Raw genomic sequence first — 26324 nt, forward strand, 5'->3', positions numbered from 1 at the left:
GGGGGGGAATTGCAGCCTCAGCGGATTGGGGTGGAGTGGGGAGAGTTGTCAGTACCAGCTTTAAATCTCAAGGGGGAGTGGGCATCATGTAATTTTTGCTTCAGTGGTTGTGGCTGCGTCATTTTACTACCTCAGCTTACTTACTGCTGTGGTTTATTCACTCTATGCACGGCAAGAGGCTTTGCACGGTATTTCGGTTTCTGACAACGGCTCTCAGAGCTGCGCATAGTTGATTCAGGATGTGTCTTCTTCCCTTTTTCATCTTTTTGATGAATTTTTTGGTTTTTTATTTTTAGATATTGATGCAGTTATTATTTTTTTTAAACTTAATCTTTGCTGTTATTTTACTTGCCGGTTCTGTTGTCTGTTGAGGTGCTCATGCCGTTGTCCTTTTGAACGCCAGGCTGAAGCCAGCTGCAGATATCCCTCAGGTTACTTTCTGAAGTCGGGTATTTTGCAGAATTTATTAATGTGCTCCGCATTTTATAGATAAGTTTTTTTTTTAAAAAGAAAATTCTACTGCATGATTCTTAAGGTTGGTTACTAATTTTGCTTTAAATGGCCCTGTCACTTAACATTATGTCACATACTGTTATGCTCACAGTGACACCTGGTGGTGAAATTCTTTTCGAATGTTGAAACTAGGAATTGTTTTTAATATATATTAGATAATGGCCCGTAATTTGCTCTGAGCGGCGAACCAGAGTGGTCGCCACTCATTAGATTTAAATTCACCCACTAAGTTACCGCGTTTTTTTTGGCGGCAAGCTCCTTGAACTGTGAGTTCAAATAACATCGCATTCTTTCCCAGGCTGTGTGAGTGGTGAAAGGATCTCTAAGGCTCCTCAACTAATCACCTTGAACCAAGCCATGCTGTAAGAACCAGGAAGTGCAATTCATTCTCAAACAGAGTAGTCTAAAAACCCAGATGTGCCCAATAAGGTATTGTAAAATGACATAGAGAAAGCGAAATAAAGAGAGAATCAGATTAAATGACTGGGATAAAAGAGACAGAAGGAAAAAGTAAAAAACAAAGAAAAATTACATTTTTTTAATTAAAAATGTTTTTTTTAAGTGTTCAAAAACTATTAATATCAGGAGGAATGAAACTCCATAATTTTCAAAGTTAATTTTTAATGCCAGTGAGGTTGTTTGGCAGTCATTATGACTTACCACGCTGCTAAAAATTAGTTTAGACTCAAAAAACAGAGTGCACCTGTTTTGTGGCGATATTAGTTAGTTTCCAGCTGGACAGGAGAACAAGTTGGCGCTGGTCCATTGATCGCAGCTGGCGATATCCCTTTAAGTTGAAGCCGTCAGATCTCCGGCGAACCAGGAAGAGCAAGTTCCGGATTTCCGCGTTTGAATGCGCATGTGCGGTCATCAGAACTTGCTCTTCGATTTCGCCCTTAATAATGGTAAGCACTGTTGGGCTCACCGTTATTTTGAAAGCCCATTATAAATAGGTCTGATTGTTTCTATTTCATGGAGATCACGTCACATGCCAATTGCGGCAAATACCAATTTCCCCAAGACCAAGTCAGGCCGTACTCCTGTGGTGTGCGGAAGATGGAAATGAAGAATATACAAACATATGAAAAGAAGGTTATGTTGCTGTTTCCCAGTAGTAGTGTTGTTCTCTAGCAGATTTTTTTTGTGCAAGAGAATTGCCATTTCTTTTAAAATGTTCTTGCCAAATTTGCATCTAAGTCAATAAAAAGTGTGCCAGTTCACACTGAAGTCCAAATGTGTTATGCTATGGAATTATATGATATAATTCGAGCTCTATATTAATCGAAATGAGCCAAGCAGAGGCTAGGCACCTCCACAAGGGAAAATAATTAGATAAAAACATAACCTCAGACTACCCTTGGAAACCTCTCAAGGCCTTCTCTGCCTTGATTTGTGTGTGTTCAGAAGATGGCGAAGAGGAGATAATAATTTATAAAGAAAGCCTATTTGACTCAATGCAAATTAAAATCTATGCAACAGGTATCAAAAATGGGAGACAAAACAAGACCTTGTGGAGCACAGTACTGGAAGGGGATTATTAGAGTTGAAACAGGGGAATTCAATTGTTACAAATGATTGGGGTTAGTAGATTAGGAAGGGTTAATTCTACCTTTCAATGCCAGGTCAAGCTGGCATATGTCTCAATGGTGTGTGCTCGGGAGGGAAGGGGGATGCATTGGGAAAATACATCCAAGGTGGGTCTCGGTTCTGCCAGCATCAAATTTGAAAAATAGACTATTGCACTGTGGAGTTTAGATTGCAACCAATTTCATTTTTTTCTGACCTTCAAAGCAGAGTATAACCATAGAAAGCCCAACTATAACAATGGCAAAATGCACAAAATGACTTTGTATTTATCTATAAATGACCAATATTTTTTGCAGAAATCTGGTAGACGGACATTTGTAGCCAATCTGTACACAAATTGCAGAAAACGCCATAGGAGCAGACCTATAAAATTGTTGTGACTCAGGAGCCCAAATAATGGAGACATTGCAACTTTGTAAAAGTTGACTTTCATCAGAAGTTGACCTGAAATCTATTCCTCACCAAGACTTCATTAAAGGGGATCCCATACAGGATAACCTATGTTCCCAAAACTTCTGGTATAGGAACAGGAGTAGGCCATTCAGCCCCTCAAGCCTGTTCTGCCATTCAATGAGATCATGGCTGATCTGTATCCTAACTCCATCCATCTGCCTTGGCTCTATATCCCTTAATAACTTTGGCTAGCAAAAATCTATCAACCTCAGATTTAAAGTTATTGATTGAGCTAGCATCTACTGCTTTTTGTGGAGGAGAGTTCCACACTGCTACCAATCTTTGTGTGAAGAAGTGTTTCTTAACTTCCCTCCTGAATGGCCTGCCTCTGATTTTAAGGTTATGCCCCCTTGCCTTCAAATCCTCCACCAGCAGAAAAAGTTTCTCTCTATCTACCCTATCGATTCCTTTCAAAATACTAGAAACCTCAATCAAATCACCCCATAACCTTATATATTCCATGGAATACAAGCCTAGTTCATGTAATTTCCCCTCATAATCTAACCATTGGAGCCCTGGTAATGTTCTGGTGAATCTGAACTGCAGTCCTTCCAAGGCCAATATGTCCTTTCTAAGGTGCGGTGCCCAGAACTGCGCACAGTGCTTCCGATGTGGTCTAACCAGGGCTTTGTATAGCTGAGTAAAACTTCCTCCTCTTTATATTCAAGCCCTCTAGTTCTAAAGGCTAACATTCCATTAGCCTTTTTGATTATTTTTTGTACCTGACTACTACATTTTAGTGATCTGTGTACATGGACCCCTAAATCACATTGGACCTCCACTGTTCCTAGCTTCCCGCTATTTAAAAAAATACTTGGATTTTTCCTTTTTTGGTCCAAAATGGATGACCTCACACTTACCTGCATTGAAATCCATCTGCCGCAATTTTGCCCACTCACTTAATTTATGAATGTGTCTTTGTAATGTTATGCTCCCGTCTAAACTACTTACTATACCACTAATCTTTGTGTCATCGGCAAACTTGGATATATGGCTCTCTACAGTGTTATCTAAGTCATTGATAAATATAGTGAATAGTTGAGGCCCCGGCACGGATTCTTCTGGGACACCACCAGTCACTTCCTTCCAATTCAAGTACGTGCCCATTATCTCTTCTACCGCCTAACCAATCTCCTAACCAGGTCAATAATTTGCCTTCAATTCCATTAGCTTTAATATTAGCTAATGGAACGTTATCGAATGCCTTCTGGAAGTCCATATAAACTACATCCATAGACAGTCCCGTTTACTACTTTAATCACTTCCTCAAAAAATTCAATTAGGTTCGTTTTACATGACCTGCCCTTTACAAATCCATGTTGGTTCTAGGACCATAGGAAAGATAACAGCACAGAAGGGGGCCATTTGGCCCATCGTGTCCGTGCCGGCTCGAAGAACAACCAGGTGCCCATTCTAATCCCACCTTCCAGCACCCGGTCCGTAGCCCTGCAGCTTACAGCACTTTAGGTGCAGGTCCAGGTACTTTTTAAAAGAACTGAGGATCCCTGCCTCTACCACGAATTCGGGCAGTGAATTCCATACACCCACCACCTTCTGAGTAAAAAGGTTTTCCTCATGTCCGCTCCAATCCTTCCGCCAATCAGCTTAAATCTATATCCTGTAGTTGTTGAACCCTCCGCAGGGGAAACAGGTACTTCCTAACTACTCTATCTGGGCCCCTCATAATTTTGTACACCTCAATCAAATCAACCCTCAGCCTCCTCTGCTCCAAGGAAAACAACCCCAGCCTATCCAATCTCTCCTCGTAGCTGCAATTTTCAAGCCCTGGCAACATTCTTATAAATCTTATCTGCACTCTCTCCAGAGCAATTACGTCCTTCCTGTAATGTGGTGACCAGAATTGCGCACAATACTCCAGCTGTGGCCTTACCAGCGTTTTATACGGTTCCATCATTACATCTTTTGTATTCTATACCTTGGCTAATAACGGAGAGCATTCCGTATGCCTTCTTCACAATCTTATCTACCTGTATTGCCACCTTCAGGGACCTGTGCACATGCACTCCAAGGTCTTTCACTCCCTCTACCCCTCTCAATATATTCCCATTTACTGCGTATTCTCTTTTATTGTTTGCCCTCCCTAAGTGTATTACCTCACACTTCTCCAGGTTGAACTCTATTTGCCACTTTTCCGCCTACTCCACCAACCCACTGATATCTTCTTGGAGTCTACAGCTATCCTCTTCACTATCAACTGCACAGACAATTTTTGTGTCGTCTGCCAATTTGCCAATCATGCCCCCTACATTCAAGTCCAAATCATTAATATATACCACAAACAGCAAAGGACCCAACGCTGAGCCCTGTGGCATACCACTGGAAATGGATTTCCATTCGCAAAGACATCCATTGATGTTTACTCTTTGTTTCCTGTTACTGAGCCAATTTTGGATCCAATTCGCCACATTTCCCTGTATCCCATGGGCTTTTACCTTTCTGACCAGTCTGCCATGTGAGACCTTGTCAAATGCCTTACTAAAATCCATGTAGACAACATCCACTGCACTACCCTCATCAATCCTCCTTGTCACTTCCTTAAAGAATTCAATCGGATTTGTAAGGCATGACCTTCCCTGAACAAATCCATGCTGACTATCACTGATTAAACCATGCCTTTCCAAGTGACAGTTTATCCGATCTCTCAGTATCGATTCTAATAGTTTACCCACCATCGAGGTAAGACTGACCGGCCTATAATTGTTCGGCCTTTCCCTCGTACCCTTTTTAAACAATGGTACTATGTTTGCAGTCTTCCAGTCCTCCGGTACCTCCCCTGTATCTAGTGAGGATTGGAAAATGATCCTCAGAGCATCCATTATTTCCTCCCTGGCTTCCTTCAATAGCCTAGGAAACAATCCGTCCAGTCCTGGTGATTTATCAACTTTCAAGGATTCCAGTCCCTCTAGTACTTCCTCTCTCATAATGTTTACCTTATCCAATATTTCACACCTCTCCTCTTTAACTACTATGTCCGGATCATCCCTTTCCTTTGTGAATACGGAGACAAAATATTCATTTAAAACCCTACCCACATCCTTTGCTTCTACACACAAGTTACCCTTATCATCCCAGATAGGTCCCACCTTTTCCTTAGCTATCCTCTTGTTTTTAATGTACTAATGAAACACCTTTGGGTTTTCTTTAACCTTACTAGCTAATATTTTGTCATGCCCTCTCTTTGCTTTCCTTATTTCCTTTTTTACGTCATCCCTGTACTTTCTATACTCCTCCAGGCTTTCTGCAGTATTTAGTTTTCTGTGACAGTCATAAGCTTTCTTTTTCTGCTTTATCTTGCCCCGTATACTTCTAGACAACCGGGGGCTCTAAATTTGGCAGTGCCACCCTTTTACTGAGGGGATGTGTCTGCATTGTACCCGTAGAATTTCACTTTTTAGTGCCTCCCACTGGCTTGCCACTGATTTCTTCTAAAGTAGTTGTGTCCAGTCCACTTCTGCCAAATCACCTCTTAGGTCTGTAAAATTTGCCTTCCCCCAATTTAAAACGTTTGTTCCTGATTTAACTCTGTCCTTTTCCATAATAATGCTAAAACTAACTGAATTGTGGTCACTATCCCCAATATGGTCACCCACTTGCCCATCTTCATTTCCCAGGACTAAATCTAGAATTGCATCCCTTCTTGGTGGGTTTGTCACGTACTGGCTAAAAAGTTCTCCTGGACACTGATCAAGAATTTTGCGCCCTCTGTGCCCCTCACACTGTTTGAATCCCAGTTGATATTAGGGTAGTTGAAGTCCCCTACTATTATTGCCCTCTTATTTTTGCACTCAGAAATTTGCCTACATATTTGTTCTTCTATCTCCCTTTCGCTATTCGGGGGTCTACAGTACACACCTAGTAGTGTGACTGCCCCTTTTTTATTTCTTAGCTTAACCCATATGGCCTTGATTGATGATCCATTTAGCATATCATCCCTTCTCACAATTGTAATTGATTCTTTAACCAATAATGCTACACCCCCCCCTCCTTTTTTATCATCCACTCTATCCTGCCTGAAAACTCTATATCCAGGGATATTGAGCTGCCAATTATCTCCCTCTTTAAGCCAGGTTTCCATTATAGCAATGATATCATGCTGCCATGTGTCTATCTGTACCCTTAGCTCATCTGCTTTGTTTGTAATACTCCTTGCATTGAAGTATATACCCTTTAATCTCATCAAATTCCTGTGCTGAACACTATTTAACCTTTGCTTCTTTTGCCTTTCTGGGTCGCTAACTACGTCACTAACTGCTTTTCTACTTCCCATTTCCTGGTCTGAATTTGTCCTATCTGTACCTGCCTTTTGGTTCCCATCCCCCTGCCATACTAGCTTAAATCTTCCCCAACAGAACTAGCAAATGCCCAAGTGAGGATATTGGTCCCGGTTCTGCTTGGGTGCAACCCATCCAGCTTGTACAGATCCCGCCTTTCCCAGAATCGGTCCCAATGCCTCAGGAATTTAAACCCTTCCCTCCTACACCATCTCTCAAGCCATGCATTCATCTGGTCTATTCTCCTATTTCTGCTCTCGCTAGCATGTGGCACTGGGAGTAATCCTGAGGTTACTACCTTAGAGGTCCTGCTTTTTAATTTATTTCCAAACTCCTTATATTCTGCTTGCAGGATCTCATCCCTTTTTTTACCGATGTTGTTGGTACCGATATGGACCACGACCTCTGGCTGTTCACCCTCCCCCTTCAGAATGTCCTGCAGCTGCTCAGTGATATCCTTGACCCTATACCAGGGAGGCAACATACCATCCTGGAGTCACGTCTGCGGCCGCAGAAACGCCTATCTGTTCCCCTTACGATGGAATCCCCTATCACTATTGCTCTCCCATTCTTTTTCCTCCCCTCCTGTGCAGCTGAGTCACTCGTGGTGTCACGGTCTTGGCTCTTGCTGCATTCCCCTGATAAGCCATCTCCCCCAACAATATCCAAAGTGGAACATCTGTTTGAGAGGGAGATGGCCCCAGGGGGCTCCTGCTCTCCTCTCTAATCAGCTCAAATTTCTCTAAGTGCTCAGTCACTCTGTCCTTAATTATTGATTCCAATAACTTCCCCATAACAGATGTTAGACTAACAGGTCTATAATTTCCTACTTTCTCTCACCTTGCTTAAATAATGGAGTTACATTTGCAATTTTCCAATCTAAAGCGACAATTCCTGATTCGAGAGAGCTTTGGAAGATTATGGCTAAAGCATCTGCAATTTCCTCAGCTACTTCCTTTAACACCCTGGAGTAGAAACCATCAGGTCCTGGGGATTTGTCAGTCTTTAGTGCCATTATTTTTTCTAATACTGTTTTCGTGCTTATGTTAACTTTAGTGAGTTCCAGTCCTTGATTCATTATTAGTTTGCCTAGAATGTCAGGTATATTATCCTCTTCCCCTACTGTGAAGACTGACACAAAGTAATTATTCAATAAGTCTGCCTTTTCCTTATTTTCATTTGCAATATTACCCGTATCTGTTTTTAAAGGGCCCACATTACCCTTGACTACCCTTTTTATTCTAATATAATGGTAGAAACGTTTTGTTAATCTTGATAGCCCTCGCAAGTTTCTTTTTGTATTCCTTTTTGCAGCTCTTACTATCTTTTTTGTCTTCCTTTGCTGTTCTTTATATCTCTCCCAATCCCCTGGATCTACATTATTCTTTGCACTTTTGTGTGCCCTTTCCTTTAGTTTTATGTTATCTTTTACCTCTTTTGTCAATCATGGCTGTTTTATTTGGTAAGTAGCGCTCTTAGGGGTATATGCTGGCCCTGTATTAAGCTAAATTCTTTTTTAACACCTTTTGCTATCATCCTATAATCAGCCTCCCATCCCAGGGGGTAACATTGGCTAGGAATCCAAATGTGAAAAGCATTTATGTAGATGGTATAAAGAAGTTGGGCAAAATACCATAATGTTGTCTCTATAATTCCACAACACATCCTTTTTCATTCAAATGCCTCACTCATCAAATGAATTAAGATGCTGTCTTATGGATTTAATGTGAATGTTTTTTCTTGCATGGGCAGAAGTTTAATTTCAGTGTTTAGTGTTTAAATTTAGCATCTGTCAAGCCAAACTGATCTACTCTGAATCAACTCAGATAAATCTGCTTTTATGTGCTTCTATAGAAATTGCTTCCTGTTATGGAAAAATGCAAAGCTTTTTCCTGAAACGGCACTTAATTTGTTTATTCAAGACAATGGAAACAGTGAACAGCCCTGCTAATGTGCAAGTACCTTGGAATTTCCGGGTCCTGGCTGCTCTTGCCTCAGCAATACGCTTGTCCTCTTCGTATTCACTTAATCGTTCTTCCTCCTCCTCAGGACAGCTTTAACAATGACAATAAAGAATACAAAGGCATGTTAAAAAGACTTTGCTGCAGCAGTAATTCAAGCCTTCATTTACAATACACAACTAGATAACCAGGTCTCATGTGGTGTGCCTCATTATACATGATTAAATCTAACAAATCTTTAAAGTTGCTGAAATGAACAAATCCCTGCTGCAAATCTCAGAGACACTACACATTAAGCACAAAATGGTGCACGAGTATTTCTTCAAAATTTTTGCATTTATTCGTATTATTTTCCCAAGGTCCACACATATACTTTCAAGCAGAGGGTCACTGCATAGCAGGAATTCTGGAGGTTTTTTCCCTCTCTTATCTAGGAGCATTGAGACCAATTGTATCACTCCAACTGCTGCCTCAACTGAGATCAGCTAAAACAAATGAGGAATTGAGCAAGGGACCTTTTGCTCTGTATACCAGACAGTGAATTTACCTTGTAGAGCACTGGCAGAGCTTTATCATGTTTTCTTAAAGACTCAGTGTCATGAGTTATTTTCTTGATTGCAAATAACAAATAATCATAATTAACTTTCCCATTCTAATGAATTAGTTGTTGAGCATTGACATACGAACATACGAACAATGACGGATAGGAAAAGACCCTTTGGTCCATCCAGCCTATCCCACGCAATTGTGATACCTAAATGGTTTGAATGGTTTCAATTCATAAGAACAGAAAAGTATGGAGAACAAAAATTGTATTTATCCCATTAAGTCCGCTCCAATAGAGCATGTACAATCTGCGTTGCTGTGGACTTTCCCAAATTTACTTAATCTTCTGAGATAATTAGCTACATGTAAACTCTTTCTAGGAGGGACATCACAGCCAAGCCATGCTGTTCTGATACAAAGTGCATTTACCAGCAGGGGTCATCAGATAATTGTCAGGAGCAGGAATACTGGATTTAGAGGATTTATGAAACATCAAGGCTGATTTCCTGAGTTTACCCCACTGGGAAGGATTCTTGCCTGTCGGCTGCATGTATCAGGTAAACTCAGAAAACAATTTTCTGTCCATTAAAATCGTACGCAATGTGCCTGCAATTTCCCAAGATGCGTGGCTGGTAGGTAAGACTCCCCAATTACAGCGCAAACTCAGAACATCAGCTTCATGGTATTAGCCTAAAATTATGGGACCTGCCCGTATAGACGTATGCAGGAAGTATAATAGCGACAGACTTGTATGTTTATTTTGGGAATGTGCCATTTTCTAACAACTTTGGAAATACCAATAAAGAGCTTTGGTAGGGATATTTCATCAACACCAGATCAAAATTGCAGATCAAGGTCTCTTCTTGGTAAAAAAGCTCTTTATGCAAACACAAAAGAGCACAGATCCAACACAGTTCTGTAAACAGTAGTCTGATTTGGCTGAACAGAAGGTATTTGAACATTCATCACTCAGACTAAATGGTACAGAAGAACTTTTTATCACTCTGTCTGGGATCCTTTGGATCTACATCTGACTACTTAAACAATTGCAGGACAACATTTATTTTTAGAAAAATATGATTGTGAACCAGATTGAAGGTGATTTATATGCAAAAAGTGTGTACAGCTGAATAATTCATGCATGCTCTATATATTTATCAATTTCCAAATATTTGTATGTAACTGAATTAAAATCTGTGTTTCTTTTACACAAGGTAGGTTTTTAAACTAATAAGTCACCAAATGCAAAAAATTACTATGCTCACTGGCCCATTTATTCATTTGTACACATTCCTTTGAATGCTGCCAATATCCAGTAAACTGTTCATTTTGCCATACAGCTTGAGCTCATCAGCAAATCTGAGAAGAAATTTCCTCCTCCATGCCATTTACGAAAAGGGATCCAGATTAAACCACTATGGGAACCTCACTAGTCACTGCTCCACAGATAGCTATGTCCATTTATCATTACCTGCTTTCCAATACCATGTCAATTTTCAACCAACCCATTTGCCATTAATTTCATGCGCCTTTACCTTATATAAACATCTTAGATGCAGAACTTTATCAAATGAGTTCTAAACGTCCAAGTGGATTATATCCACTGAATAATGGTAATCTAATTTAGTGATCTTCGTAAGGATTTAAATAATTAGCAAGGCATGACTATTGCTCCTAACACCATGTTGACTGTTCCAGAAAATTTCTATTCTTTTTAGATGAATGATTACAGTGTCCTGTAAAATAGGTTCTTGAACAATTTCCCTACTGTGACAGAACTGGCATTCCCGCTCCTGCACCGTTACCTCTGGAGTCCCCCAAGGATCTATTCTTGGCCCCCTCCTATTTCTCATCTACATGCTGCCCCTCAGCGACATCATCCAAAAACATGTCGGGTTCCACATATACGCTGATGACACCCAGCTCTACCTCACCACCACCTCTCTTGACCCATTCACTGTCCTGATTTGACACGCTGCATGTCTGACATCTGGATGAGCAAAAATTTCCTCCGACTAAATATTGGGAAGTTCAAAGCCATTGTCTTCGGTCCCCGCTGCAAACTCTGTTCCCTAGCCACCGACTCCATCCCTCTCCCTGGCTACTGTCTGAGACTGAACCAAACCGTTTGCAATCTTGGCGTCCTGTATGACCCTGAGATAAGCTTCCGACCACATATTCGCTCTATCACCAAGACCGCCTACTTCCACTTCCATAACATCGCCCCTCTCTGCCCCTGCCTCAGCCTCATCTGCTGCTGAAATCTTCATCCATGCCTTTGTTACCTCTAGACTTGACTATTCCAATGCTCTCCTGGCCGGCCTCCCATATTCCACCTTCCATTAATTTGAGCTCATCCAAAACTTCTTACATGGAATTTTAATTGGGCAAACTGACTACTGTTAACTACTTGCTAGAAGGAGGCAATGAGTGTGTGTGTCATTTCTATCTGGGAGTATTATGCATTAATAACAACAGAAATTCTCTCCTGGATTTGGACACTATTGATTGACCCAATGGCTTTTGAACAATAATTAATCAGATTGTGGATTCTTTGAAGAAAAGTTTTATTTAGTAGGTCCTAGAGACACAGATGTGGGCCATCAAAAAATAACCAATGGAGGAAACAGTCCAGGTGCTTTGATTTGGAGATCAGTCAGGTGCTGAATGCTCTTTGCAAGACTAATCCAATTATACCTTGTCAAAGCATAGAGCATTGATTGAGCATTTAAGGCCTGGACAAGGTCCTTTAGTCAATCGAATAGTACCATATTTAAGATATGTGTCTATGATTGACAGGTTTGTGCTCCAAGGTGTTTTTAGACTGTGATCAAAATAAGAAGCTGATGGCCTGTTCTCCAGTTTCTTCAGATCTGCTATAAGTCCAGGTCACTGTGGCAAGACAGAACTCTGTGAGCGCCGTGGCATGCATTTGCGTGAAAAGCAACAAAGGAAACAGTTTAAAGAATAAGAACCCTAAAGCAATTTATTATGTTGGACTCAAAAACTTCAATGTACTAATGGATGCAAATACTGTGTCATCGTATTTAACTGCTGATTTAAATTGCTCCAGTGCATATTTCTTTCTTGTAATAAACAACTTCAATTTATAACGTGGGTTTAAAGAGACAGTGGGTAGTGGTGAAAGAAGCCTGGGGTTATCTTTAATAGTGGCAAGTTTTAGGAGTGGAAAGTAAGACTCGAATGCGTTTGATGTGGTTCAGCCAGATGTGGTAACCAGTAGGTAAAAAAGATACGATCATGTTTGTCCCCCTTGGACTTGAGGGAGTGAAAATGGGGACCACACCAGGGAGAACGACTGGGATAGACCCAGTGAAGCTTTTTCTGGGGACAAGGGCATCAAAGGGACTAGCTGATCAAATTGACAGCCGTAGAAGTATTGTGGCGAGTGCAGGATCAAGGGCCAAAGGCTAGGCAGCTGAGAGTTTGAAAGTGCAGTTGTAAGCAACATGCAGGGGGGGGGGGGATTTTTTTTTCAGGGACGGATGAAGATATGGGGTTGGAAGGGGGTAAAGAGACGTGGGTGGCAAGGGACACGAGGAAGTGGTCGGAGTTGATCTAGTCAGTGATCGAGACCATGGGGGTAGAGAGTCCATGGAAAATAGCAAGATTGAAGGGATGACCATGGATATGGGAGGAGAGTTTAATTGGAGGGAGGGTTTAGGGAGGATAGGAGGGACGTGAAATCAAAGAACAAAGGGTAAAGACAGCCAATAGTCACTCAGTGCAGAGGCTGACAGAGGAAAGGAGGGAAGATATCTCGGTAAGAAACTTGGTATGGGGCTTGCAGGGGGCATTAGAAAATGATGATTCTAAAGGAGAGGCGATGGGGTGCAACGAGGTGACGTGCTTGAAAGAATAGAAGGTATAGAAAGGTAGGGGGACTGACCAGGATGTGTCTTAGTGATAAGAGCCACACCGCCACTGTCCCAGTTTGGGCAGGGCAAGTGGTTGAAACTATAGCTAGATGGGGAGGCTTTAGAAAGAGGCAAGGTGTCATCCCCAGAACAAGGTTGTGGGTGACAAGGGCTTGTTTGTTTGTGAATGGACATTCTGGAGGGAAATGCGGAAAGGCGCAGTGTTTGTTGATCTGTTGCCAGAATCCAATGGGGTAGCACTGGGTGAGGTGAGTGGAACTGAAAGAGAGTTGACTAGGTTAGCCAGCGGGCTTTCTGGGCAGGAAGGCCAGTGGGAGAGGAGGATGGGGCAACTGGGATTACTGCTCGCAACTGGCAGTGACGGATGCCTCAATGGGCCCTTCGCAGAATACGAAGAGAGGCACCGAGGGTAGCTGTGTGCTTATGCAAGGGGCATTCAAGCTTGGAATGGCAGTAGGAAAGCAGGTAGGCTGAGGAGTAGTGATGGGTTAGGGTACGGATTAGGGGGGTAAAGTACCCAAGAGGGCAGAAATGATAGGTGACATGACTGAGTGACAGGAAGGGAGGAGACAGATAGAAGGGCTTGAACGAGACCAAGAGGGAAAAAAAGGGAGATATTAGCAATGGGTTCGAGTCCAGAGCAGCAGACAAAATGTATATATGAAAGGACATAGAGGAAATTCAGGTTACATAGGTACAGCAGAGATCAGAAGAGACATGCCCTAGTTGTAAACAGAGGAGAGGCAGGAGACCATATGAAACAGTCAAAAGTTCAAGTCTGAGGCCCTGTGGTGGAATGAAGTTGACTTATAGACAGTGTGAAGTCAGCTTGGAGCGTCCACGAACCAGTGTCCAGCTTCAGACATAGTTGTTGGGAGAGGGAAGATCCATGAGCCATTTAAGGGACAGAGTATCAGCTTATGTGCCACTGGTGATTGTGTAGTGGAAACGGAGGGCCAAGCATAATGGACTATTTATCATGTTTAGAGTTGTTCTGTACATCCTTCCTAATCAAAAATGGATTCTTAGGAAATTAGTAAGAAGAAAAGCAAGCCTTTTGCTAGTGAAGGCCTTATTAAAAGCCATTCATGAGAAACTTGTGCAGGTTTACAAAGGGAGGATTCAAAAGAAGTGAGTATTGAACTCCGGAGGTCACAGCTGGCAGTAGACAGCTTAATGAAGGAGATTTTGAAGTATCACCACTGCACTAAGGGAAGTAAACAGTAATCACAGAACTGGGAGCAGTAAGTAGTAAAGAGTTTTCTGGCACACAGCATGCAGACAGTGGCCAATGCTAGGTGTCTAATTGCAACAGCAGAGTATGACTTAAAAGCATGGAGGATAAACAAGGTGCACAACTTACAGAACAGCTACCTCAAACAACAGACTCATGACAGAGGAGCAGTGCATGAAGCAGCTCAGGTCATCTGGTCTACAAAGACCAAAAAGGACACTCAGTCATCACTACCAGTGGTAGTGAAGGCCACCACTGTTCTCAACCTTTATGCCACAAATTTGTTTCAGGTATCACAGATGCTTTTTCATCCATTTTTCCATTAAGGAGGTAACTAAAGCCTTGTTTTGTCACACATCCACCTACATACACTTCAACAGTTACCAGCAGCAACAAAGGCAAGGAAGAACTTGCATTTGCATAGCGCCTTTTCACAATCTCAGGACATCCCTAAACATTTCACAGCCAATTAACTACTTTTTGAAGCGTAGTCACTGTTGTAATGTAGGGAAATGCACACAGCACGGTCCCATGAACAGCAATAAGATAAATGAACAGATAATCTGCTGTAGTAATGTTGGAGAGGGATAACTATTGCTAAGGACACCAGAAGAATTCCCCTGCTCATCTTTGAAGTGCCATGGGATCTTATACATTTACCTGAAAGAGCAGACGGCAATACCAACGTTGCAGCACTCACTCAGTACAACACTGAAGTGTCAGTGTACATGTTTTCAAGTGTATGGAGTGGGGTTTGAACCCACGACTTTCTGACTCAGAGGTGACAGTTCTACCACTGAATCAAGGTCGACATCTAAAGGCAGCTAAAGGTTTTCCAAATTGGCAATGTACAGGGTGTCATTGACTGGGCACATGTAGCCATGTGTATCTACTAATAATTGTTTGGTACACATAAATAAAAAGGATTATTATTGTCACATGCAAATGGTGCATACCACCCATTAGAAAACAATCCATGACAATGGAGGATTTCTGGAGCGAACACATTAATTGTTTTATTTGATTACATCAAAATAAAAAGTCTTTGAAGAAGAAGGAAAGATATACAGTAAGCTCTTCAAACATTTTAACTACACAGAGTATCCATGACTGATGACATCTCTGCACAATCACTGTACCACAACACAGAAAATATACATGAGCAAACCAGGGCCCTCGTTGAGCAGGTATCTAAGGTGCAAAAACATGGGCTGGTCGCAAGAGGTAGGGTGGAGAGGGGGCTCATAATGTATAAAAGGCTTCTCTCCACGGCAGTGTTGTGCAGTATACCGCACAACACTGCAGTGGAGAGAAGCTTCATCATGGACTTGGAAAAGGAAGATCACGGCTTTTATTTTAACGAGAATGTAAGAAAAAGAGCTAACAAGTTCCGTGAAAACCGTCTTTCCAGTATGTTGAGACTTATTCAGCTTGGGGTGTGTTCAAGAGCTCTTAACATCCAGATACAGACTGGCATTGACCCCCGGAATTAATGTTCCTTTTAGCTAAAGAACACAAAATATGTAGCTACAAGCTAGAGGCAGTCAGGCAGCAAAGGGTTATGAGAAGAATGGAATTTAGGAGGAGTTAGAAGATTAGCTTTAAATGTAGCATGACAACCCACTAAAGTGGGGTATCCTAGCGTTTACATTATTTTTCTATTATTACGCAAAGACATGTATTGATAAAAATAAATGAATCCGATTGTAACTTTGCTCTGTATGTTTAACTGGCAGGAAATAAAACAGCTTAATGTTTCATATCAAGACTCATCTGATCAAGTGTTCACAAGGCCCGCCATTCGAGAGATTGAAGAAATCCAAGTGCAAAAGACGTGAGTATCTGGTCCAGGTCATAAGCAGATGCCATTGTTACATTCCATCATACAAGTAGATAGAGGGCATTGTGAGTCAACTCTCATAAAAAGTAAGATATTTCGACCGCTTAAGGAAGCAACTGACATCATTGAACCCAAGAAGATATCTACAGCACTGTACACATTCATAACAAGCACAGATACACGCACCTAACCAACTCATTTACCTCTCTAATTCACCTTTAATATCTGTTATTGTATACTTCCGTTTTTTTAAAAATCTGGCATGCCTGATAACTAGAGTCCATATTCCGCGCTTGAAGTAAAATGTCTCCTGCCAGGTACACACTGTGCATCATTTGTGGCAGAAAATAAACTGATTAAAATGTTGGGTATTAAGCATGACAAAATTCACAATAGAAACAATATATTATAACAATTTTCATCACCTCCTGTGTAATTTCTGTTCTGTCACCACAGTTTACTGAAATGGGAATAGGACAGTCTTACAGTACCTCTCTACTGCCATTCGGATCAGTCTCATCCAGTTATTCCTGTCCTCCTTTGAGTTTGTGTGCATTTCGTACATTTCGGGTCCAGCAGATGAAGCACTGATCAAGAACATTCCTCGCTCCTCATTTGCTACTTCTCGAACAATTAATTTCTGCAGCAAGATAACTGCAGGCTTCTGGTCCTGATGTGAACAATTCAAAACGAGATGTGAATGAACAAAAAGCCTGTAATCCAATTTAATTTGGTCTTACTTATGTCCAATGTTTTCAAAGTTATGCAAAGAAGATCAATAGAGATAGTTAAATATTTGCATTTAATAAATAAATTATATTCAGATATTTGTATCTTTAATTTGTTGCCTTCCAGTGAATTTCTATGGGATAAAAAAATGATACATCACAGGGAGACACAGATGTTCAATATTGTTCCCATTGTCTCTGAAAAACTGCCAATTATTGGTTATACTGAAAAAATTTCCCTGGCAGAGGTAAACTTTGATTGCTGAGCATAAACGTCATGGTAAAAAAATAACTTGCACATCATACGAGAAACACATTTACACAGAGAGTCGTGACGCTGTGGAATTCACTTCTTGGGTCAGTGGTTGAGGCAGAAACTATGTCAACATTCAAGATTAGATTGGATAGGCGGATGAAGGAAAAGGGGATGAAGGGATATGTGAACAGAATGGGTAAATCCAATTAGAACTATTTGCTTGTATGGCAGATCAAGATCAATGCCAACATGGACTGGATGGCCCGAATGGTCTGTTCCCATGTTGAAATTTCTATATATTCCATGTTTATGCCTCCCAATGGTTCAGTGTGTAAATACACTGCATTTCGTGGAAATAAGCCACACAGACCAGGGGGGTATCAGGTTTAATCCCTGGTTTATGCTGTGGTGGTATATAATTTACTTCAGTATCTCTGGGCTGGGGTGGGGGAAAAATAAAAATCAGCTAATCTCCTATTTCCAATTGCTCTCTAGCAAACATTGCTGAAAGTTGTGAAGACAGAGATGTATTTAGCTGTGTCTATTTTGTTGCTGTATATCAGCAACAACTTATATTTTTACATTTATTTCACACTTTTAATGTTCAAAACAAACCAAATCACATTACAGAATAGTACTAAGAGGAGAGGAAAAACCAAGCCAGAATGAAGTGTTTAGGAGAGGTGATTGATGGCTTGGGAGAAAGAAACGGGATTTGAGAAGGTTTTTAAATGAGAAGAGAGGCAGAGGGGTCTCGAGAGGGCACAGCCCAGGCAGCGGAAAGCTCCTAAACAATGGTGGGATACACAGGAGACCAAAGTTGGAAGACTCCAGGGTACAGGAGACTGCAGAGCTAGGATGCAACAAGGTCATGGAAGGACCTGAAGATGAGAATTTTAAATTTAATGCATTGGTGAAAGAGTGCAGGGTATGTCCGAGAGAATGGAAGTGATGCGCAATCGGCCATATGTGGAACAGGGTATCAGCAGCTGCACTTTAGACAAGTTGGAGTTTATGGAGCATGGTCAAAGGAAGACTGGCAAGGAGAGCATTGGAATAATCGAGTCTGGAGGTGATAAAAGCACGTTTCAGTGGTGGAGGGGGTGCTAAGTTAGGGGCAGATGCAGACAACGCTGCAGAGGAAGCAATCATGGTGCTGGAGAGAATATTGGATTTGAAGCACAGCTCATGGTCAAACAAGGTGTCAAGATTGTTGAACCTGAGTGGGAGGCCAAGCATGGATGGAGTCAATGTGAAGGAAGCAGAGTAGTGACGAGCGCTGAGCATCATGGCTACGGTCATCCCAATGTTCAGCTGAAGGAAGTTGTGACTCGTCAAAGAATTGATGTTGGTCAGGCAGTTTGACAGCACAAAGTGATTGAAAGGTTGAGAGAAATGGGACAGCACTGGCTATCTATCATCATGGAAGCTGACCCTGATGCCTATGGGTTTTGTCACCAAGGGACAGCAGATAGTTGAGGAAAAAGAGCGGGCCAAGAATAGGTGCTTGGTGGAGCCCCGCTCTATCTGTCTCTCTCACTTCAGCGGAGAAGGGAAGCCATTGCTAGAAATGCATGACTGCGGCCAAGAAAGTAGGAGCGGAGCCACGCAAGGGCAGTTCCATGGATCTGGTCAACACAGAGAGTGGAGAAGGACAGTATGATCAACTGTGTCAAATACTGCAGCGATTTAGCACAGCATCAAATTCCACTACAGATATTAGAAGCAGAAGGAAATCTGCAGGTACAGAATGAGGAGGCAGAATTTCCACAGGGGTTTTCCCAAATTCCCACTGTAACTTCAACAGATGATCAACGGTAACCTCAGAGAAACGGCTGATATTTTCATGGTAAGCCAACTTTGATATGCTCAAGATAAATCAAGTTGAACTCACCACAGTGGCAAAAGTATACTTTTGGTCTTTGTCCTGCAGGAAAAGCAGCACATCAGTAAGGAGCAGAGCTGTGATATCTGAAACAAAGTAGCATAACTTAAAACACAGAACACAGCTATGAATTATTTGTGCAACCTTTGTATCTAGTTTTCAGATCTCTTTCTAATCTCCAGTGATGTACATCAACACAACAAGAGCACTATCTTAGGTCCAAGCATTTATTATTGATTGCAGTTCGTATGACTGCAAAATGAGTTTTAGAAATATATTCAAAATCTGAAAATAAAGTTTATTTAGGGGTCCGAGTGGTGCAATAGGCTTGGGCACTATCTTTTCCCCTCTGAGCTCCGGGTTCAAATTTAGCTAATGCTGATGAGATGAAAGTTTCCTCTGTTTACTGGCTTTAAGTGTCTCATGTATGAACTGAATCTCAATTATTTCAACCCAGCTCCAAGTGGGTGTGAGTTCACAACAAAATACTGCCCACAATTCAGGCAATCTCAGAGAACCCAAAAGGATGGCTGGCAAAATAGGATGCATCACACTGGTGAGGAATGTGTGCTCGTCTGAGGTTGGGTTGAGCCATTTGTTAGGCAGAGAAGAGGGAGCTTTGCTTCGTATCTGACCTGGGAGCAAAAAGTGCAAAAAATATCCTGTTCTCTTATTAAGCTCAGAAAAACTGGCAGATAAAAATGTAATTCTTCATTACTGTTTCTGTCTGTTTATCAGAATTGAGAAATAAGAACCAGAATAACCTCATGCAAACAAGGCCACATTAACAGCCAAATATGGGGGCCCCTCCAGGGGCTCCTTGGAAATATGGGCTGGTGGTATCAGTTTTTTTTAACCACAAGACATAAAGGCCTAGAAATTCAATTATGCCTGATCATTCTCCCTTCACACTAAAAACGAAACCTTGTCCTTCTCTTTTCAGGTTCAGAAAATATCGACACCTCGTGCCACTCAGGAAGAGGAGGCCAGGCTTTCTGAAGCTGCAGTGTCACTCAATCTGACCCTAGCAAGCACCACTTCGGAGGCTGGCACCACACGTACTTTAGAGGATAGGATAGAGGGAGGGTCTTCACGTGGTGAATCACTGGCAACAAGTGTGCAGAAGCTAGGGCAGGGGGATAGAATGTCACAGGATCCAGCTCACCAGAGGGCGAGATCACATACTAGCTCTGGTGCATAGGACTCAGATGCTGACTGAGGGCCCAGTCTACCAAAGAAGGTTGATGGTCCAGGATGTGCTAGGTGCACTGGGAAGCCTGCCAGCAAGCTTGCGTGCAGTATATCAGAGCATGGAGGAGTCCAGCTTCAATTTATGTCGGGGCTCGCATGGAGCATAGAGACCATTCTGCCTAACACTGAACGAGTGGTCAACTCTATGAACACCGCAGTGGGGTGCACCATGATGGAGCCTCTGCTAACAACTCTGATAGCTTCCACGGCAGATCACACAGCTGCCATGGAGGCTCAGATAGCTTCCAGATGGCTCTGGGGGCCAGTGCAGACAGGGGCTTCCAGAGTGTCACAACACTACTACACAGTTTTTGTGCCGAACCACGTGCTGAGGTGCAGTCCCAGAAGAGTGGCAATGGCTCCAGGGGAGAGGAACCTGTTGTCCTCTCTCAGGATGACAACATGTCTGGTTCCCTGCCACACATCCCGCTGAGTCAGACCGCCCTAGCCCACGTAAGGTGCTGCAGTCTGCAGCCGGGCACACAAGGCCCAGACCAGCATGAGGTCGTCCACCATGACTATCTGAAAATGTTCTTAATGGAATCTCAGCCGCCTTCTACCTCCCAAGCTGTGGCTACTGGGGATATACTTTGTAGAAGTAATAGGATGGATAAACAAGCACACAAGACAGGCAACTAAGGGGTTGCCCAAAGGGGATTTGTAATGGCAACTGACATTGAACTATCGCCTCATTATATCACTCACACCCACCGGGAGGGGGAGGTATGGAGGGAGCAGAGGAGAGGGGGAAAGGAGGGTGCTCAGGACTTCAAGAACTTTGTATTTTACCTTTCAATCGTCCTGTGGCTGTTTTCCAGTACATAGAACCTTCATGCAGCAGCTCCCTCTCTCTGCTGACCAGGTCCTGTTTACGGAATGTGCGGCCATTCTTTAACTTGGCGTATGTTTTGTTTTCAAACTTGTTTAAGATATCCAGTAGTTTTTGTTCTTTCTCGTATTTGTTGACCTTTGCATCTACTGCTGCTATTATGTCTTTTATCAAGCTAAGCGATTTAGTCACAACCTCATTCTCTTCTGTCCCTTCTGGGAATAACAATACAACAAAATTTCAGTCTATTATTATTCAGTTAGGTACTTTGAGCTAAAATCTGTTTGAAGCAAACATGGAATTGGATTATTGGATTGTTTCAGCTCTATCTTTCATTGTAAGTAGAATGCAATTCTGGGATGAAGGTGCTGTGCATCAATAGTGAACTTAATGCCTGAATCTTAACTGCTGAAACATGTCCTTCGTCTCTAAAAGGAAATAAACCTAAGGGCCATGCGTAAAACAGGCGCTAAGTGTCTAATATTCCGGCGGGCATGCACACACATATTCTGCACTGGCAGTAGTGAGAAAGGAACTTAGCTCAGAAAATCAGATGTAGAATCAATATGGGTGGAGCTAAGAAATAACAAGGAGCACAAAACACCGGTGGGAGTAGATTATAGGCCCCCTAACAGTAGTTATGAGCCTGGATTTTGACCCGGAGCTGAGAAGGGGGCGGGGGGGAGTCGAATCGCGGACAGGAAACCCGGAAGTACGGGTACATCCTTACAATTTTGATGTAAGGACGTCTTTTTTTTTGTCGGTTTCCCGCCCAACAGGCCAGCTTGATTGGCAGGCTGGTCTCAGTCGGATGGGAGCAGAGCAAGGAAGAGGATGTGAAAAGTTAAGTGTTCAGTTAAGTCTTAGATTGTATGGATGGGAAGGGCATGGGGGACATGGGGGGCGTGCGGGTCAGTCATCGGAGCTCAGTCGGGCGGGGGGGAGAAATCAGGGGTCATGGGCGGCGGTCGGGTGTCAGTCACCGAGGTGGGGAGGTGGGAGGGGAGTCGGGATCGGGGGTCATCGCAGGGGTCTGCGATCGTTGTGTGGGGGGTCCGTGATTGTTGTGGGGGGGTCCGTGATCATGGGGGGGGGTCTGCGATTGTTGGGGAGGGATCGCTGCAGGTAGGTTTGTTCGGCCTGGGGGAAGCACTCCTGCTCCTCCATCCCACAACCTGTGCTATAAAGGTACCTACCTGCAGTTTCAGGCCTTCTCGCCTCCTCTCACGTGGCGTGAAGGAGAAGGCCCGAAATCCCGGCCCCCAGGGGTTGAAATCGCAAAACCTTTCAAAAGGGAGGCCCACAGCCTCCTTGAAAGGTTTCAGTGATCAACCCACCTCCTGGGAGCGTGTGGGTTGCCCGCCCCTCTTCCTACCCCGATGAATACTGGAAATGGGCGAGTTGGAGGAGGGTCTGAAATTGTTGCAATTTTCAATGATCCCCCGCCCCCAACCCACCCGTTTTTTCACAGTTAAAATCCTGCCCATTGTGTTGGACAGAGTATAAATCAGGAGATTAGAGGAGCAAGTAACAAGGATAATGCAATAACTATGGGGGACTTTAATCTTCATATAGACTGGGCAAAACAAATTGGCAAATGAAGTTTGAAGGACAAGTTCATGGAATGCATTCGAGACAGTTTTCTAGAAAAATATGTCGAGGAACCAACAAGGGAACTGGCTATTTCAGATCTAGTATTGTGTAATGAGACAGGGTTAATTAATAATCTTATAGTTAAGGAGGTATAAGGGATGAGTTGGCTACGGTAAATTGGGAAATTAGATTCAAAGATATGACAGTAGATAAGCAATGGCAAACATTTAAAGAAATAATTCATAATTCTCAACAATATACATTCCCTTGAGAAATAAAAACTCCACGGGAAAAGTGATCCAACTGTGGCTAACTAGAGAAGTTAAGAATAGTAGTAGATTAACAGAAGGGGCTTACAATGTTGCCAAAAAGAATAAGTCTGAGAATTGGGAAGGTTTTAGAAATCAGCAAAGGATGACCAAGAATTTGATATGGAAGGAGAAAATTGTATATGAGAGTAAACTGGCAAGAAATATAAAAAGATTGAAAGAGCTCCTATAAGTATGTAAAAAGGAAAAGATTAGCAAAAGTAAATGTGGGACCCTTAGAGGCAGAGACAGGATAAATTATAATGGGGAATAAGGAAATGGCAGAGACGTTAAACAAATATTTTGTATTTGTCTTCACAGTAGAAGGCACAAAAAACATACCAGAAATAGTGGGGAACCAAGGATCTAATGAGAGTGAGGAACTTAAAGTAATTAATATTAGTAAAGAAAAAGTACTGGAGAAATTAATGGGACTAAAAACTGATCAATCCCCTGGACCTGATGGCCTACATCCTAGGGTTTTAAAAGAGGTTGCTGCAGAGATAACAGGGAACTATAGGCCAGTTAGCCTGACATCAGTAGTAGGGAAAATGCTAGAATCTATTATTAAGGATGTAGTAACAAGGCACTTAGAAAATCATAATAAGATTAGGCAGAGTCAACATGGTTTTATGAAAGGGAAATCGTGTTTGACAACTCTATTAGAGTTTTCTGAGGGTAAAACTAGCAGGGTAGAAAAGAGGGAACCAGTGGATGTAGTATATTTGGATTTTCAAAAGGAATTCGATAAGGTACCACACAAAAGGTTGTTACAAAAAATTAGAGCTCATGGGATTGGGGGTAATATATTAGCATGGATTGAGGATTGTTTAACGGACAGAAAAGAGGATAAGAATAAACGGTCATTTTCGGTTTGCCAGGCTGTAACTAGTGGGGTGCTGCAAGGATCGGTGTTTGGGCCTCAGCTATTTACAATCTATATTAATGACTTAGATGACGGGACCGAGTGTAATGTATCCAAGTTTCCTGACGATTAAAAGCTAGGTGGAAAACTAAGCTGTGAGGAGGAAGCAAAGAGGCTGCAAAGGCATATAGACAGGTTAAGTGAGCAGGTGAAAAGATGGCAGATGGAGTATAATGTGGGGAAATGTGAAATTATCCACTTTGGTAGGAGGAATAGAAAAGCAGAATATTTTTTAAAAGGTGAGAGACTAAGAAATGTTGGAATTCAGAGGGATTTGGGTGTCCTTGTACATGAATCACAGAAAGTTAACATGCAGATACAGCGAGCAATTAGGGAGGCAAATAATATGTTGACCTTTATACGTTTCAATGAGGTGATCTCATTGAAACGTATAAAATTCTTGGAGGGCTTGACAGGGTAGATGCTGAGAGGCTGTTTCCCATGGCTGGAGAGGCTAGAACTAGAGATCATAGTCTCACGATAAGGGGCTGTCCATGTAGGGCCGAGATGAGGAAACATTTCTTCACTCACTGGGTTGTGAATCTTTGGAAATTCTCTACCCCAGAGGACTGTGGATTCTCATTCGTTGAGTATATTCAAGACTGAGATTGATAGATTTTTGGACACTAAGGGAATGAAGGGACATGGGGATTGGGCGGGAAAGTAGAGTTGAGGTAGAAGATCAGTCACGATCTTATTGAATAGGCTCGAGGGGATGTATGACCTACTCCTGCTCTTATTTCTTATGTTCTTATCTTCTTACAAAGTGTGCCGTCCACCATATTGGTAACAGTACCTGAAACAGGCATTAAGCCCTTTCCATATGCAAATAGGGAGCCTAATGCCTATTTCAGACCCCCTTTATAAAATTAGTTAGCAACAAACAATTTCTAGGACATGGTTTTAAATACAATTTATTACTATCGCAAGTCCATATGAAACTTTTATCATGCACCTTGTAATGTAAATTAATCAGCATAGATGCTTTGGTAGGCATTAAAACTCACCTCACTGGGGTGGGTTTCCAAGGGGCCTCCAGAGGAAAATGCTGGCAGAATATATTTGGCTGCTGCCACCAGCGCTGGAGGCCTCATGCTGTCATTTATCTTGGCCACAGGCAGACTGAGCTCTCAAACCACCAGTATGGGGCAGCAATGCAGTTTCCATATACAGAAAGCTCTATTCCCAGGAACTTTAAAGCTGCTTTTATATTTGGCTGAGTGCTGTGCTCGTGCCAGCACCAAAATAAACTTGCTGAATTTACTATGGCCAACAACTGGAAAGACACGAAACACAAATCCACCTAGCTACTGGCCTTTGTGAATTTGCTAAATTTAATATGGTGCTGCCACTGGCTGAACATGACCCACACATCAGGAGCTCGTGGCAAAAGGCATAGTACTCGAGCAATTTTAGATTAGTGATCTTGCACATTATCGTTTCAGTATTGCTGCCAATGTTCTGTATCTGCCCCACAATGTAAACTGACAAGTTCAGAGAACCCTGCAGCTTCACTACATAGTAGAACCACGTCCACAATATAAACACTCCATAAAAGCAATTTCCAATAGTTCAGTACACAACAAACATTGCAGTCTGCTATCTGCTATACACAATTGCGATTGTATACTCTAGAAATGCTGGCTGACGTTATCTTCGTATGTGGATAGTAATTGTATTCACTTTATATTCCCATTTCCAACCGGATTAAGACATAAAGCATGAGGAAGCTGTTCATAACACTGTAACCATATTTTATAAAGAAAGTTCAGGCATTTGGTGTCGCTACTTTTGGTTCCACGTCTCCAAAAATATAGTATTGTGTCATGGCAACAATATACCCTTCACAGTGATGGTGGTATATTCCACGCTTAAAAAAAGGTTAATTTATTTTTAGTTTACCAAAAAAGTGGTGGGAATGAAGAAATGTTCTTCACGTTTTCCCATTCAGTTCAATAATATGACAAAACATTTAGGGAACAGTACTTTGCACCTGCTGTAGATAATAGAAAATTATTCCTGCAGATGTTACAAAATAAACAGTACAAAATTTGCAACAGGTCCAAAAGAAATTCAGCAGTCAGTTGTAGAGTTACACTCAAATGTTCTGTTTACACTGTATAGAATCACTTCAATTAGAAGCAGTTCTGTTTATTCTGGCTGCTGGCACTGAGCAATCTATTCCCAATTTATGTTGCAAGGCAGATTTCAGAGCAACAAGGAC

General features: G+C 42.1%; 1 protein-coding gene across 3 annotated transcripts in view; it reads right to left on the reverse strand.

Moving 5' to 3' along the window:
* Positions 1 to 26324, reverse strand: part of arhgef28a (Rho guanine nucleotide exchange factor (GEF) 28a) — a 406494-nt gene that overhangs the window by 88588 nt on the left and 291582 nt on the right. For all 3 annotated transcript variants that reach the window (XM_067982722.1, XM_067982721.1, XM_067982720.1), the window contains 4 exons: positions 21235 to 21489; positions 19204 to 19280; positions 16817 to 16995; positions 8808 to 8899 (listed from right to left, as the gene is read on the reverse strand). In XM_067982722.1, coding sequence (XP_067838823.1) covers positions 8808 to 8899; positions 16817 to 16995; positions 19204 to 19280; positions 21235 to 21489 — 603 coding nt within the window. The remainder of the gene's footprint in view (positions 1 to 8807; positions 8900 to 16816; positions 16996 to 19203; positions 19281 to 21234; positions 21490 to 26324) is intronic.

This window comes from Heptranchias perlo, chromosome 4, assembly GCF_035084215.1.
Source record: "Heptranchias perlo isolate sHepPer1 chromosome 4, sHepPer1.hap1, whole genome shotgun sequence".
NCBI lineage: Eukaryota > Metazoa > Chordata > Chondrichthyes > Hexanchiformes > Hexanchidae > Heptranchias > Heptranchias perlo.